The sequence below is a fragment of the Rhineura floridana genome, chromosome 1 (genome assembly GCF_030035675.1).
Source record: "Rhineura floridana isolate rRhiFlo1 chromosome 1, rRhiFlo1.hap2, whole genome shotgun sequence".
Classification (NCBI taxonomy): domain Eukaryota; kingdom Metazoa; phylum Chordata; class Lepidosauria; order Squamata; family Rhineuridae; genus Rhineura; species Rhineura floridana.
This window is the reverse complement of record NC_084480.1, coordinates 224,462,430-224,479,149: the sequence shown is the minus strand read 5'-3', so window position 1 is coordinate 224,479,149 and position 16,720 is coordinate 224,462,430. Positions and strand designations below refer to the sequence as shown.

The window sequence follows — 16,720 nt, the reverse complement described above, 5'->3', positions numbered from 1 at the left end:
TGTGAAGCAGTCCCTGGGCTCCTGCTGGGACGAAGGGCGGGATATAAGTCTAATAATAATAATAATAATAATAAGAAGAAGAAGAAGAAGAAGAAGAAGCAGTTGCATGCTGGTGGCTGAAGCTCATGCATAAGCTGAGAGCTTGATCATCTGAATGTTGCCAGGCGTTGTTACAATTGTTTGGTCTTTAAAACTTTCTGAATTAGTATCCAATGATCTTTTTCTTTCTTTCTCTATACAGGTCTTATCCAGCCAATCCCAAGAAATAGCCAATTCTTCCAAAATTACTTCAATAATAATTTTGTGAATGAAGCAGATAGGCCATACAAATGTTATTACTGTCATAGAGCGTACAAAAAGTCTTGTCATCTTAAACAGCATATCCGGTAAATTCCAGAGAAAAAGGGTGGTTGAGAGAATGTTCTCAAACTTAAAAGAACAGGAAATAGTTCCTTCTTTATCTTCTCACCTCTGTCCTGTACTATCTTCAAATCTATTTACCTTCATTCCAAAGGCATAGACCATTAAGACTTAGAAGACAGGGAATACAAAGCTGCAACAAATTGTGATTTTCTTTTTTCTTGCAGTAGGTTAAGAGAGAAAAGTCACTTCTCCAGTGAGCATCAGGACACCCCCAAGTGGGTATTGTCTTCCTTTGCTAGCGCTTGAGGCAGGAAAGAGTTAACACTCCAGTGGACCATCACCACAACCCCTCCCATGGAGTTCTAGTTTTTTTTTCCTGCCTCACTTGAACAGTACTGATTTTTGCCTTGCTCTTCAATCTGGCTAGCTTATATCCTTATTTAAGTTTAAGTTATTATTCGGTGTTGAAAATTAATTGTGTATGAATGTGTATGGACGGTTTCAGACATTTTTTTAAAATGAATTGGCGTGAGTGGCTGAGTAACTGCCGAGTGTCCGTTGGTCTGTTGATTAATTAAGTTATAGTACAATTAATTCTAAATATTTGAAGCCCTAAATTAATTACCTTGGTGATCTGCTGAGGAGTTTAAGTTATTCCCCTTACAGTTAATGAATTTGCTGGATTGATTGTACACATACAAAAAAACCTCTTCAGAATAATTCTGTAAGGGAGGGGAAACACACCCACCCAAAAGTCCAGTGAAGACCGAACATGTTCAGTGGGTACAAAATGTTGGCTGACCATTTGTGTGAGTGTGGGGGGGAAAGGGATAGAATGGCTGGAAAACCTGAACAGTGGTGTTTTGCTTTGCCACATTTTGTTGCAGATCCCATTATGAATGTATAATAAAATACTCCTAAATCAATTTTGTCTAATAAAATTTGAGAAAAATGTATCGGTGTTCTTTCTGTCCCTTATAATTAATAATCCCAATCTCCAGCTTCCTATATATTTGCTTTCCCTTCTGTCACTTTTTGAGATTAATTTTATATTACTTGTTTTAAAGATCACATACTGGTGAGAAACCATTCAAATGTTCTCAGTGTGGAAGAGGTTTTGTGTCTGCTGGAGTGTTGAAAGCACATATTCGAACACACACAGGATTAAAAGCTTTCAAATGTCTTATCTGCAATGGGGCTTTCACAACTGGTGGGAGTCTGCGAAGACACATGGGCATCCATAATGACCTTCGACCATATATGTGCCCATATTGTCAAAAAACATTCAAAACCTCATTAAACTGCAAAAAACACATGAAAACCCATAGGTATGTACATTTTAATTTTCTGCTTTCCACAAGCACTTGAATTTGTATTGATACCAATTTTTGATTGGGGAGTCAACATTCTTAGTTCTGGAATCTTATCAATGCATAAGTGGTGTCAGCATTTGGCTTGATCAGCCAAGGGCTAGATGCCCAGACAGCTTCACCACTTGTTTTTTAAAAATTAAAGGCCCGTCACTAAGCAGGGAAGTGCTGACTTGGGAATTGCAGCAGCTGCTCAAGTCCCTCCAGTGCTTCTAGGTCCTGCCTCCAACCTAGTGTTATTTTGCATGGTATATTGGGGCCTTTGGCACAGGTAACAGGGCAAGGAGAAGGAAAAGGTAACTGCTGGCCCTGGGGATTCTCCACTGTGAAAATCCCAGCTTTAAAAAAAGGGGGAGTGTGGCTAAAAATATCCACACCACCAACTACCCCTGTAGCCCCCTGCCTGGTAAGCTTGCAAGGGGTGGGGAGATGGACAGTCAGTGGTACTGACATGCCCATTTGGAAAGTAGTATTTAGTTACAAGGTTACAGGTTACAGGTGAGTAGAAATGTTAATTTCGAACTAACCTGCTTTTGTTGCTGTGAACTGTTTAGATATGCACAGTTAAAAGAAGCTCCAACTATCATCTCATTTCTTGACAGTGCAATAGATTAACTCTTCTTCCTCTTTCAGGTATGAGCTTGCGCAACAGCTGCAACAGCATCAGCAAGCTGCTTCAATTGATGATACAACAGTAGATCAACAGAGCATTCATATTTCTACTCAGATGCAAGTTGAGATTGAAAGTGAAGAACTGCAGCAAACGGAAGCTGTTACAACAGATCAAGAAACTATTTTAGATTTGGACCACCAGCAGGTTGTAGACTCGGAAGAAACCGGACTGAGGCCACAATTGACTGATCAACCATTAGGTCAAGATGAAGGTAAATGTTCTATTAATAAAGAAGTCTGTTTAAAGGAAGAAAAATATCCTTGATAGTTTATTACACTGAGCTTCACTGGCAGATGCCCACAAGTATTCTTCTTGTTATTGTGGGCTGCCTTGTGGCTCTTTTGGGCAGACAGGTGAGGATATATAGTATGTTGTGAGCCCACTGTGAAGTAATAACACTGGAGCAGCTAAATTATCATACAAAAACTCCTTTTAAGACATCACTTACTGGGGGGAAATCTCAATTCAGTATGAGTTTCAGGCTCTTTCTGTGGACCTTCCTTTCACTGCAAGGAGAAAGTCACATCAGACTCATGCTGAACCTCATTAGTTAAACATGTCTCCTTTAGTCTTCATCTTCAGAAAGAATAGGAACAAGAGAGGCCAGGACAAGGTCATGGGCTGTACCGAAATCGACATGGAGTTTGGGTAATTAATTTCATTTCCATGTCTTTGTATTTCTAATTTCAGATAGATTTGTGGCATCCCAGCATGCACTGCAAGAGAATATGAATCAATTTGAACAGCAGAGTATAGCACAGCAATCATTTGATCAGCAAGGATTATCACAAGGTTAGTAAATAATTAAACAATAATTTTCAAAGTGACCAATCATATTTTTGTAATATATGGAAGCTTCATCAATATGGCTGTACAATGACAGCAATCCCAAAATATTCTCACATGTATAGAAAGAGGTAGCACAAGTGCAACTGAGTTTCAGAGCCAATTACATTTTTTAAAAAGTATAATTTGTGAAAGCTCAGGTACAAGATTTGTTTTCTCTATGCCTCAAATTAGACCTTGACAGTATTCTGCATTATAGATAATTGGTGCAGCTCCTCTTTAATAACGTACCTAGCTTTAATCATATTACTTTAGAAGAAAATTCTTTTTTTATCATAGGACATCTCATAGAAATGTAAATTATTAAGTAATGCTAGACAAAGCATGGATTAAATTGTACAAGATTGCTGTTTTACTTGGAATGCCCACTACAGATTTCCCACACATTGAAGTTTTTTTGATGTTCTTGGAGCCCTTCAGAAATTTTGAATTACAGGTAGGTATATGTGGATCATGTGTTTGAATTGGTGGACCCTCTCCCTTTGTCTCCATATGTGCTTCATTTTTCTCAGTTCTCTTTGTTACTTGTTAGATAGGAAAATGAAAGTCCAACTCATTGTTTCTTTAATCCTTTGTCTAAGGACTCTATTATTTTTACATAGGTTTGTTACTTGTTTCATATTAAAAAAAATATGATATATTGTATTATGGGTTCGTTCAGAGCTTTCCTGTCTTGATTCACCCTGCTGCTATTCCCTAAAGCCACCCTAAAAGGTGCTCCTGAAGAATAGCTATCTGGATTCCTGAGGGAAACCTTCAGAAATGGCATGAGATGCAACATGGAGTGGTAGCACTGGAAAGACAAATGGACAAAAATCATGGAAGTGCTTCCAACTCTAACTTAGGTCACATCCACACGATACATTTAAAACACATGGCTCGCCCTGGAAAAAAGAATGCTGGGAACTGTAGTTTGTTAAGGGTGCTAGGAATTACAGATTTGTGAGAGGTAAACTACAGTTCCGCACATTCTTTGGAGGGAAGCCATGTGCTTTAAATGTATGGTGTGGATGTGACCTTACACTCCTTTTGCCTCTATTCTCTTTTGTTGTCCTTCAGAATGAGGGCATATCTTCGTGTTGGCAGTGTAGTTCAGTGCCATAATCTACTGTTAGCTGAAACTAATATTACAAATATCAAGAATATGGAAATGTGTCAAGTCCCCCTCTTGTTTATGTACTAATTTTCTGCATTTGAAAGCTTATAAGAATTGGCAAAGGCAGGCAATATAACGTTTTACATAAATGGTTATGAACACTTTTGAATTAAACTGAAATTGTGGATTCTGCCCTGGGCTCCTACTGGGAGGAAGGGTGGGATATAAATCAAATAAATAACTAAGTCATGAAGATGAAGCAGTATCGCAGAAACATTGTGATTTAATAGCATGATTTTTTTTCCTATTAATATTATGACATGTGACTTTGTTACCTAGATTTCTGGCTCTTTTATTAACATTGTTGGCCATATTTGTTTTGGGAGATTGCTTCTTTTTATGTTTTGCACTTGAGAGAGGCTGGAATGGATTAAATGGATCTGAGTAATAACTTTGTATGGACGCAAATGATGAAAAATGTGGGAAGACTTTTTCCTTTTAATAAAACATTTGCCATTGCATTTCCTGTTTGAACAATTATCTCTCAGGAACACCAGCAATTATATTAAAAGGAGGCCTTTTCTGACTTGTTAAGAAATGAACTTTGTTTTATGTTGAAGACGCACAAGGATTAGTAGGGCACAATGTTAATGTTTTTATTGTTTTCATTGAATGAGGTCAAACACAGACACAAATCTTCTGTTACCTACCATTCTTCCTACTGAGTCTTGCATTTGTCTGATATTAATGTAGATAAAGGGAGTTGGGTCGACCTGTTAGACACATACACACATACAATAAATTCAAAATTTGAATGGCTCTGAGGTAATTGAGGCTTTTTAAGGAAACTTCAAATTGTATTCTGTAGAGAACATTGTGGAAAACAAGGCAATCTGAGGGTAAGTGACCTTCTTACTGTGACTATTTAGTGGATGTCCAGAATGTTTCTGCTGTTTTCTTCCAGATGAAGAGGAAAATATTTTTGTCTTCCCATAAGTTATCATTATATCTGGGTTTTTTAATTGGATATGGCTCGATCCTATGGGCTATTGTGTTAACCCAGCAACACATAAGATTAAGCTCTACAAATTCCATACTACTGTGGTAATATTAGCATGAACTTTTACCAGCAACACCCCAAATTACCTTGCATTACAAGGATGACAGGGTTTTTTGGATCTACTGGACTTGCAAAGCATGTACATCCTATGCCACTTTTGGATGTGTGATAGAGATTTGGAACAGAGTTTTCCTTACTTCCTTACTTGCTGGGGTTAGGATGCTACTATTGGTGAACTATATTGGTGAGCTATTTTTTTTTAAAAAAAATATTAAATAAGAATATAAAACCAGGGATAGATGTCAACATAAAAGTCTTATGGCAAACAGTTGTTGAGCTGTTTAGTCCAATGTAAGTGGATTGCTTACATTATAATCAATGAGTGTGAATTATGCACACTACAAAAAAAGTAAGGATTTCTGATTTTTCTTGTGACAGGTTTTACAGTTAATGATGGCTACAATCAGCCAAATCAATTTCCAGCAGTACAGCAGCTTCAGGATTCAAGCACCCTTGAATCCCAGGCTCTTTCAACAAGTTATCACCAACCAAATCTGCTTCAAGTTCCTGCACCAGAGGCTATTAATGTAGTAAGTATTTACTTGAAAGGTTTATTATTTATTTTGCTTCTTAAGCCAAATATTGCTACTTCAGAGAGAAGATTGTACCACTTCACTAACTGAACATTGTCACAGCTGCCATTTTCCCTCCTCACAATGACCTGCAATGCTCAGGGCATTTTTGGAAAATGGAAATGGTGATTGGACCTCTGAGAGGGCAGCTGTGCTATTGTCATCAAATTAGAGTGAATTACTCCCCCTCCCCAAAGTCAGAGAAGTGGTCCATTAACAGGGCCATGAAATACAGGATCCATTGAGGTTCAGGATTCATTGTCACACAACCTTACTGGTTTGTAGAGTATAGCATTCCTTCTTACATATTTAAGTGACTTCATTTTAATATTGTATTGATAAGTGTAAGATGAATGCTTGATTCCCAGACTACCCGTCTGATTCAAGATCAGTCACAAGAACTTGACCTGCATAATCAACGCTCTCAGTTTCTGGAAGATCATGAAGATCAAAGCAAGCGTTCTTACAGGTTTGTTGAACTTCACAATTAGCAATTCTTATGTAGCTGCTGACAAGAAAATAATCACTCTTTAAGCTTTCTAGTGTTCCCAACTAGATGTTACCTTAGATTTTAGTGGCAGTAAATACCAGAGGCACTATTTAGCTCAGACACTGGGATATAGATACATCACTCAGATCTAACCCAGCCTCAGTAACCTTCAAGGGGTCCTGTCTTCTTGGGATGATGTGTTTAAATGCATCTTAATAGAGACAAAAGACAAACAAATGGCAATGCCAATTTCTTAAAGAAGGGATGAACGCAGACACCCCAGATGTTCATTCAATTTACTTTTTCCTCAGGAGGCCTCTTTTCATTCCAGAGACTTTGGATCAACCAAAACTTTCTGACGCACCCCTGTGTTTCCTACCAGAAATCCAACTCTGCTTGGGTAGACTTCCCCCCCCCCCATGGCACCAAAGGGACAATGTCAGCAATTCACTTGCCATAAACCTACTAGGAGGAGAAAAGCTCTGGTACTTTTCCCCTGCCTGAAAAGCCTGTGCATCAGTTCAGTGTGTCATGTGAACCATAAAGGAAGGCTTTTTAACAGACAAAAATGCCAGTTTATTCCATCACCAGTACTGAGGTGAGAAAGATAATCAGACAGGTTGCATTGCATATCCAAGCAGCAAAGCAATAGAAACTGTCCCACTCACAGAAAAATTCCTGAAAGTCTACTCCATCTTTCTCTTCTTTCTCCCACAAAAGGAGAACATGGGAGGGACATCCTCGGTCTAAAATATGTGGATAAATTTGTAGTGTACTACAGATTAAACATGGAAACATTCTGACCCAAAGCCCATCATGACTGCACTTGAAATGGAACAGAAGAACTTCATAAAATGCAGCTTTTTTAGCAGAGGTTGTAAACACCTTCCAGGAAACAATTGACCACCTGTATCTACAAAGCCACATGTGAAAGGCAAAAGTTCAGTCTGTAAAGAGCTGTCTCCATCAAAGACCAGCTCTGTGTTTTTCACAAGGACAAAATGATTATTAGACCTGACTCTTCTTTCATTCTAACCTCAATGATTTAGTCCACAGATCACAGAAACTCATTCTTCCTTCCATCCCAAACCTTCCCACCCTTCTGAACATTTTTGGCATAAACTGACCTCTGTGTGAATAGTTGACCTCTGTTTTTATTGTATTTTTAATGGTCTTTACTGTACATTTTTTAAAAAAACTTGTAAACCACTTTGATGTTTTAAAATGATATATATATAAATATATTTATAAATAATAAAATGTGCCCCGGGGGCTTCAAGATACACATACAATGTGCATCCACATGTAGATAACTTGTTTCCACCATAGCCTAGTGAACCAAAGCTTGCATTGCATTGCCATATGAAGTATACAGTACATTCCTGTCCTGCTCAACATCACAACATATTCCATGAAGGCAGAGCTCTATCAACAAATGCCGTGTTCTCCTGTGCATGAAAAAGCTGATCTCAGGTGGGTAGCTAGCTCCACCTAGTGGTTGAAGGCAGAAGAGTGCTAAAGAGCTTTTTTTTTTTTTTACAAGGACTTCCTGCTCTGCGCAGCTCCTTATTTCAGTTTCTCTTCTGCCTTCCTCCAAGGACGGTTGATCTAGCTCCTTTCTGTATTCAGGCCTGTATAGTTTGGTGTTTTTTTCCTATTGTGTGTCTGTACCTTTTCCTTCCTTTACTGTTTTCCTACATGTGTCTTGTTTAAAACAAAAAAGGGGGGTTGTCATTTTACGTTTCTCCCCCCCAAGACTTTGCGACGGTGCTGAGCTGACCGCAAAGCAGCCGCCCCACCACTTTGGCTGCGAGACCACTGTCTCCTTCATTGGACTCTGCCCCCCCAACCTCGTTTCTCAGGTGCGTCTGTGCCTGCCTACAGGCAATCACCCGACCGGCCTCCTCCTTTCACGACATGAGCGGGGATGCCTCTTGCAGCATGCTCCCTAGGATGCCAAGTGCCTGCCACCCCCTCCTCCATCCTCTTGCTTGTGGAAGGCCTCAGTGGGATGCTCCAGCCATGGGAGAAGCGTATTCACATACCCCGCTGCTCATCAGCACCTGGCCCGGCTATTATCACGACACTTAGCCCCCATAAGACCCACAGCATGGTTTGCGCCCATGGGGATGGCAACACGCAAATCGGACCACCCACCAAAGTTACTTCAGCCTCACACTACAATGGAAGTCATGCCTCCGCCATTATCCAGCCAGGCCCTAGGGCCTTTAGGTTCTATTGAATCCCAAGCGGAGGTAGCCATAGTCTGCCCCTCTTCCAGCAGGCACGAGGTGTCTGAGGCATGTACTGTTGCAGGCAGGGTGGCTCCACAACGACTGGCACCTAAGAGAAGTAGGGGGACCAGTCACGACAGGCAACGGCCTGGTGATGCACAGGGGGCTGCACCAAAGGAGGCTCATAGCAATGTGCAGATCACAGAGGGGTCTGGAATCCCTATCTGAGGAGGAAGGCACCCAATTCCAGCCCACTCTGGAAGTGATTTTTTCTACATCATCTTCTCCTGAAGAGTTTGAAGGCTTCCTCGAGACAGCTACGTCTCACCAAGCATAACAGTAGAAGGGGGGTGAAGCATTCTTCATTTCACCCTCTTCACGTCAGGAACTCCAAGTTCAGGGGGTAGTGCACAACCCACACTGTTCTCATGCTCAACCACTACAGTTTTAGTTACTGCACATGCTACAACAATTAAAGGTACAGCTGAGAGATTCTCTCCTAATGGATCTAGCCAGAGATCTTTCCACATCAGCGGCTGAGGCTTGACACTCCACTCAGGACACACCAGCCACAGCACCCACTCTGCCACCTTCAAGAGCGCAAGTGGTGCAGGGCCTCACTACACTCTGCTCTTCTTCAAACGTGCCCCAACCACCAGGCAGGGCATCACCAGATCCTTATGCCACTGATCGAGAAATTGTTATTTTCTCCTGTGGGATCTTTGCTGGGGGTCCTTAAGTAAATTAAAGACACAGGCTTAAAGCAAAAAGGTAGGCCTTTATTAAAAACAACAACAAGGATATGCAAGGTCAGTCCCCCAGAACACATCCAGGAAGTATCCAAGAGGGACTGCAAAGAAATACAGTCTGAACAGATCCTTTATACCTTATTGAATACACATGTGACATTAGTTTTACCAATCCCCTAAGTTCTTTGTAATAGTTCTTCCCTCTTGAAATATTTCCAACCAGCCAGATAACTTCATTAAAATGAATCATAACCAAGTAGACACACCCCATCTCATTGTGTGGTTATCTTTCTTAGAGTAATGTCAATCTGTTCCCTTTTCCAGATCTCACCATTCTACTGTCATATATTGCTGATGATCTTGTACTGTTCTGAAACCAATATGTACCATTTACATTCCATTCTATCATGGCTCCTGGCCAGTCAAGCTGGTCAAGGAATATCTCTTAGGACATAACGGAATGTTCCTTGCCATGATGTCAAAGCCAAGTTTTGTTTCACATAGAGTGACTGGAAGTTCCATGTGAGAATTTTTCTTACTACCTTGCTATTAAGAAAGATTAGTTTTAACTCACCATGTTATAAAAAAAAGCCACATATAAAGAATATAATATAAAGAATGATTAGGGAACACTGTGAAGGAAAAGGGGTAAATGGCAGCAAGCCACTCTCCATCAAACACAGAGGGAAGCAGAAAAGTGGCCCACACACTTTACATTTATGGAATAAAAGTATACATATGCCATTATAAAAATTGAATATCAAACAAAAATTTTATCTTGTCTTTCACTTTGATTCTGTTATGAAGATTTTCTCTTAGCTGCTCTATAATCTCAGAAACCTGGTTTCCAAGATCACTTAGTAACAGGTATATTAATCAAGAGAAACAATACTAAATAAATGATCTGCAGTCACGCATTTAGCCATTTGGCACTGAAAGATGCTCAGGAATTTTATAACAGGGTGAGCTTAACCCTTTTTTTGCTTGGTACACGCAGGTCTGCTTTAAATGCCTGCTGTGTGTGACAAAGGGGAAAGAAATCCATTTTTCCTTCATTAATTTTCAAGGGCCTAAATCGCTTGTGGCCAGGGCCCCTTAAGGGCTTCTCCATCACCTCCTCACAAGGCAGGCATCCTCAACTTCAGGAGGAGGCAACGGTGGACCCAGTCAATGAGCTGATTGTCCTTGATGAGGAAGAATGGAGTGGAGATTTGGAGTCGGAGGAAGTAGTGACCAATAGGATTTTCCAGGAGGCTCATTTCCTTCCACTCCTGTGCAAGGCAATGGAAGCTCTGAAACTAAATTCTCTGGAAGATCCTCCAGCTCCCTCAGCATCTAGAATTTCAGATGTGTGGCCAGACCCGGAAACCAAGTCTAGGGTGCTAAAACTTCCATCACTGTTGCCTAAAGTGATCAAGTCCAGATTTGATGCCCCGCTGCAGTTCAAGAAATCAATTGCAACTGCCAACAAATACTATACGTTGGAACAACAAATCATGGACCAACTCAAGGTTCCTCTGGTCGATGCCCCCATAGTCAATTTACTAAATCCGTCCTTGAACCTGAAAGACTCGGATGCCCACCTCAAGGATCCGTCACAGCGCAAGCTGGATCTAGGCCTTAGGGGGATTCATGAGGCCAGTGCACTCTCTGTCAGAACTGCAGCAGCCTCCTCGGTCTTCGCAAGAGCATCCCTGCTGTAGCTAGAGGATCTATTGGGTGGCCTGCAGCAGTATCTGGCTCGAATCCAGAAGTCTTTTCTGAAAATTTCAAGAGCAGTGACCTTTATGGCAGATGCCATGCATTTTCCGGCAAGGTCATTAGTAGCTAGTGTTTTCACTCGAAGCACTCTATGGTTACGCCATTGGGAGGCCGATACTGCAGCCCGCTCTAATTTTGCATCTGAGCCCTATATGGGTGGCAAACTATTTGGCAATGATGCCGTAGCTGGGGTCTTGGAGTCGAAGGAACAGAAGAAAGCTATGCTTTCTGCCAAAAAATGAGATGACAAAAGATTTTTCCATAGACCTTGCTATCCTTATTTGCCTAACCCAGTCCTTTCGAGGCTCCAAGGCATTCGGAAGAGCAAAGGAGTCCCGTACCATCTGTCCCTTCTGGAATAGGCAATGTACCCAGTCTAAAAGCCAACAACCTTTCCCCAACAGATCAGGTTTTGGATCCCAGTCTCGAGGGAATATGCATCAATTCTGATGCCAGGGTCCCTCAGGTGAGAGGAAGCCTTCAACACTTTGCCCACCGCTGGAGGGATGTGTCTTCAGACCAATGGGTACTGCACAACCTCAGATACAGGCTGAGGCTGGAATTCACCTCCCTCCCTCCAACCAAGTTTATCCCCTCCCCCCTCTGAATGTCTCCAGACAAGTGGGAAAGGACTCTTCAAGCAATTGTCCACCTTCTGCAGATTGCGGCAATAGAGCCCGTTGGAACAGGCGAGAGGTTTTCAGGAATCTACTCAGTACTCTCGACCACTCCAGTGGGTGCTATTGCCTTTTCAAAGCGACATTGCGGCCAGGCATCACCGGAAGGCAGCACTTTCACCACTGGTCTGTCGCTCCCTGCTTTGGTGGGTGCACAAACCCAATCTACTAAGGGGAGTGCTGTTCCAGGTCCTCCACAGACCCTGATCACCTCAGATGCCAGCCTGACAGGCTGGGGAGCCATTTGTGACAGACAGATGATACAAGGGACTTGGTCACCACAGGAGTCAGTACTTCCAATCAATCTTCTGGAGCTTTCGTGCAGTTCGGCTAGCCCTGAGGCACTTTGCAGAGTTCAAACGGTTTGGGGCAGTGCTGGTCAGGACAGACAACGTATCGGCCAAATCACATTTGAATCTTCAGAGAGGCACATGCTCCCCAAAACTACAGAAGGAAGCTGCCCTGCTGTTCCAGTGGGCGGAAACATGTGGACTCCATCCTCATGGAATACCTCAAAAGGGAGGACAACTACCAAGGGAATTGGCTCAGCAGACAGAATGTGCATGAGGGAGAATGGAAGCTTCACCCGTTGGCCTTTCAGGAAATAGTGAGATGCTTCGGCAGAGTCGAGGTGGACCTATTTGCCACACACCTCAACTGCCAGGTGAAAAGATTTTTCTCCAGATACGTGACACCAGAGGTGGAAGGCATAGATGCTCTGACATCCCAGTGGCACCAAGGACAACTCTATGCCTTCCCACCTCTTCCAATCATTCCCAGGGTACTTCAGAAGATCCGAGCCGAAAGGGCAAGAGTTCTGCTGATAGCTCCTTGGTGGCCAAGGAGACCCTGGTTCCCAGAACTTGTTGATCTGTCGATTCATCCTCCGTGGCAAATTCCCCTCAGGAAAGACCTATTGTCACAGGGACAGCTTCTTCACCCAGACCCGGGATGGCTGGCACTTCATGTCTGGAGATTGAGAGGCGATGCCTCTTAAAATGAGGCATTCCATCTCAAGTGGTGGAAACTATGATGGCCTCAAGATGCCCTTCCACAATTAGAATATATGAGACTACATGGAAGGCATTCTCAACATGGTCACAAAAGAAGGGTTTAATTCCAAGGAAAGCAGGTATAAACAACATTCTCTGATTCCTACAGGATGGCTTGTCCTTGGGTCTTAGGCCAAACACTCTCAGATGCCAGGCTTCAGCCCTTTCGGCGGTTCTGTCTACATCTCCGGAGAAACCGCTGGGATCTCATCTGTTACTCAGGAGTTTTCTACATGGGGCAACGGCATTGGCACCTCCTACAATCCATGGTTACCCAACTTGGGATCTACACAAGGTGTTAACGGCCCTACAAAAGCCCCCTTTCGAACCCCTAAGTCAAATTTCCCTACATCTCCTATCCTTTAAGGTCTTGTTCCTTGTGGCCATTACTTCGGCCTGGAGAGTGTCTGAGTTGAATGCTCCGTCTTTTGACAAGAATTTCTGTGTGTTTCATAAGGACAGAGTAGTCCTACATACTGCCCCTTCTTTTCGTCCTAAAGTACTGTCTATCTTCCACTGTCAGCAAGAACTGGTACTTCCTTCTTTTTGTCCTAATTCCATTCATCCCACAGAGAAAGCGTGGCATTCACTGGATGTGCAAAGAGCTCTGAAAGTGTATATCTCTAAAACAAAACATCTCCATCAGACAGATAGTTTATTTGTCTCCTTCCACCCAGCATCTTTAGGGAAGAAAGTGTCTTTGTCCACGCTCGCTAGGTGGATCAAGGCATGTATCACACTGGCCTATGCCTCTCTAAAGTTAGCCCGACTGGTCAGGATAGTGGCCCGCTCAACTAGGGCAGCAGCCACATCGGCTATCACAGAGATTGGTAGAGCAGCTACATGGGCCGCACCTAATACATTTATTCAACACTATAAGATTAACACATATGCAATCAGAAGAGGCAGCTTTTGGGAGGAGAGTGCTACAGCACATTCTCCCAGATCACTAGTGAAATTAGCCCAGCGATGTTCCCACCTTACATGGGTCAGCTTTGGTATGCCGCACCTGAGATCAGCATTTCCATGCACAGGAGAAAAGACATACGGTCTTACTGTAAAAAGGTTTTCTCTGTGCATGTCAAAAGCTTATCTCAGGGCCACTCCCTAGGAGAGTTGGGTTGCCATCACTGTCTTTTTCATCTTAGGCCCACAACAGAGAGCGTATGAGTGCTGTTGTCTCCTGTTTCGTGTTGATGGTTCCTATTATTTCTCTTTGTTCTTTCCTGCTGTTGGTTGGCTTGTTATCAAAAACTGAAATAAGGAGCTGCGCAGAGCAGGAAGTCCTTGTTAAAAAAGAAAACTCTTTAGGACTCTTCTGCCTTCAATCGCTAGGTGGAGCTAGCTACCCACCTGAGATCAGCTTTTGATATGCACAGAGAAAACCATTTTACGGTAAGAGCAAATGTCTTATTTCTGAAATCTCCCAGACCACCACTTGGTCTTTAGCAGTTACATACATGAATTACTGTTGGAAGTGGGACAACAGCAACTCCTATTGGGTTATTTTGTTTGTATCCCAGAAGGAAGATAGAGTTGGGGTCCCCCAGGTGGCAAGGCTTGTCTACCTTTACTTACGTTCTTCTCTACCTAACTTCCTTCTGTCATAAACTGATATGCTCAGGAAAGCTGACCTGGCCCTCCTGCCTTTGTCTTTCTTCTTTGATTGAGGAGAGAGGAAACATCTTTGTTCTCTCTCCTGAGCCATGAGGGCAATACCCAAGTCTGGGCATTGCTCCTCTAACTTAGTTAGAACTAGGTATGCGTTTCCTATCTACTATGTATTTGTATAAATAAAGTAGCTTTTCTTATTTTACTAACTCTTAAGTCTCAGTGATCTAACTGCAGGGTAAAAGCCTGCTACTTAGGTAAATACACATACTGGCACACACACAGCTCATACCGCTGAGTTTCTCTGCATATTTCCATAACAAAGGGTTATGGCTGCCCAGTAAGCTAAATTGAACTGCAAGTTGTGCCAGAAAGCTAAAAAGACTAAGTACTGTGTGTGATTTACAAAAAGAGATCAAAAGGAGACTAGGTTAGAAGAAGAAAAGCAGGAGAAAAGACCTGAAGAAGAAAAGCAAAAGAAAAGACCTGGCTGAAGAACCAACACTTAAGCATCCCAAAGCTGGAGGAGGACAATCATGCGATTTGGAGTCTTCGAATGATGGCACTTTTGTAAGGGGAGGATCTGCATGGAGTCCTGACTGATCGGGAACCCTTGGCAGCAGATGAAGCAGCCACTGCCTCCTGGAAGTGTAAGCATGACAAAGTGAAGTCTCTTCTTATTTCTGCTTTATCAGATGAGGCACTTAATGTTTGCATGGGCTGTAGGAATGTGAAGGAAATATGGGAAAAGCTTGGAAATGTGTATCGGAGAAAATCTAAAAATCACGTGATGTTTATAAGTTGCTGTACATGCTGAAACAATCTGATAGAGAAGATCTCAATCTACATTTGGAGAGATTTACAAGTCTGCTCCGAGAATTAGAAAAATGTGGAAGATCGTTGGACAAAGATTTACAAAAGCTCATACTCCTAGCCTCTCTAAATCAATGTCATTATATAACGGCTTGCATACTTCAACAAACAGATCAGAATATGGATCAGACTATGGTATATTTGAAATATCAGGACTATAAAGAAAGAGAGGAACAAGCTCTGTCTGAAAAAGCAATTTTTACTGTGGGCAGAAACAGCAACCAAAGGCAGGATAGAGAGATAAAAGGAAAACTACAAAACCTCTAGAATTAATTCACACATACCTTCGTGGACCCATTAGAATGCCATCACAGGGTGGAAATTTATACATGCTGACTTTCATAGTTGACTACTCAAAGTGTACTTTAATGTACCTACTGAGAGAGAAAAGTCAAATACTTCAAAAATTGAAGGACTATGTTGGAATTGTGTCCAACAAATTTGGCAGAAAGCCACAGTTTATAAGATCTGACAATGGAGGAGAATTTGTGTCCAGGGCTATGCAAGACTTTCTATGTGAAGAAGGCATATACAGCATGAGACTACTGTTGTTTATACTCCATAACAAAATGGGGTTGTGGAACGTGTGAACCAGACTCTTGGACAGATGATTTGTTCCTTGTTGGAAGATGCATAGTTACCACAGAAGTACTGGAAAAAAGCAGTGGTTACTGCTACCTATCTGAAGAACTGATATCCGGCAGCTGCAACCAACAAAACACCTTTCGAGCTATGGCATGATCGAACACAAAGTATGTCTCACCTTCATGTATTGGGCTGCAAGGCCTTTATGCACATCCCAAAACAAAAGAGGTCAAAATTTGACAATGCTGCCAAGGAAGGAATATTCATTGGATATTCTTCAATGCAGAAGGGATACTGAGTCATAGATCCCAAAACTAGCAAAGTTGGAGTATACAGAGCTGTCCACTTTGATGAAGGAAAGTGTGCACACCAACCGTAAAGGGCACCACACCAAACAGATGACAGCAAAATGGAAGAAGACACTGAGCTATTCTTCCACCACAGAAAGGATCACAGTAATACACCAGCAGAGGAAGATGAGGAGTCTGAGCCAGAAGGGGCAGCTGAAGCGTCAGCACCCAGATGCTCTGAATGCACCAACAAAGGTGTACCACCAGAAAGACTTGCTTACCTCATGAGAGATGAACTTCCAGAGCCAGAGACCTGGAAAGAGATTGAAGCCTTATCCAAAGCTGAAGCTGAGAGGTG

General features: G+C 42.2%; 1 protein-coding gene across 8 annotated transcripts in view; it reads left to right on the top strand.

Moving 5' to 3' along the window:
* ZNF236 (zinc finger protein 236) overlaps nucleotides 1–16,720 on the top strand; it is a 131,266-nt gene that overhangs the window by 76,624 nt on the left and 37,922 nt on the right. For all 8 annotated transcript variants that reach the window (XM_061594212.1, XM_061594203.1, XM_061594231.1 and 5 more), the window contains 6 exons: nucleotides 242–386; nucleotides 1,431–1,691; nucleotides 2,367–2,617; nucleotides 3,097–3,198; nucleotides 5,847–5,998; nucleotides 6,409–6,509. In XM_061594212.1, the coding sequence (XP_061450196.1) occupies nucleotides 242–386; nucleotides 1,431–1,691; nucleotides 2,367–2,617; nucleotides 3,097–3,198; nucleotides 5,847–5,998; nucleotides 6,409–6,509 (1,012 nt within the window). The remainder of the gene's footprint in view (nucleotides 1–241; nucleotides 387–1,430; nucleotides 1,692–2,366; nucleotides 2,618–3,096; nucleotides 3,199–5,846; nucleotides 5,999–6,408; nucleotides 6,510–16,720) is intronic.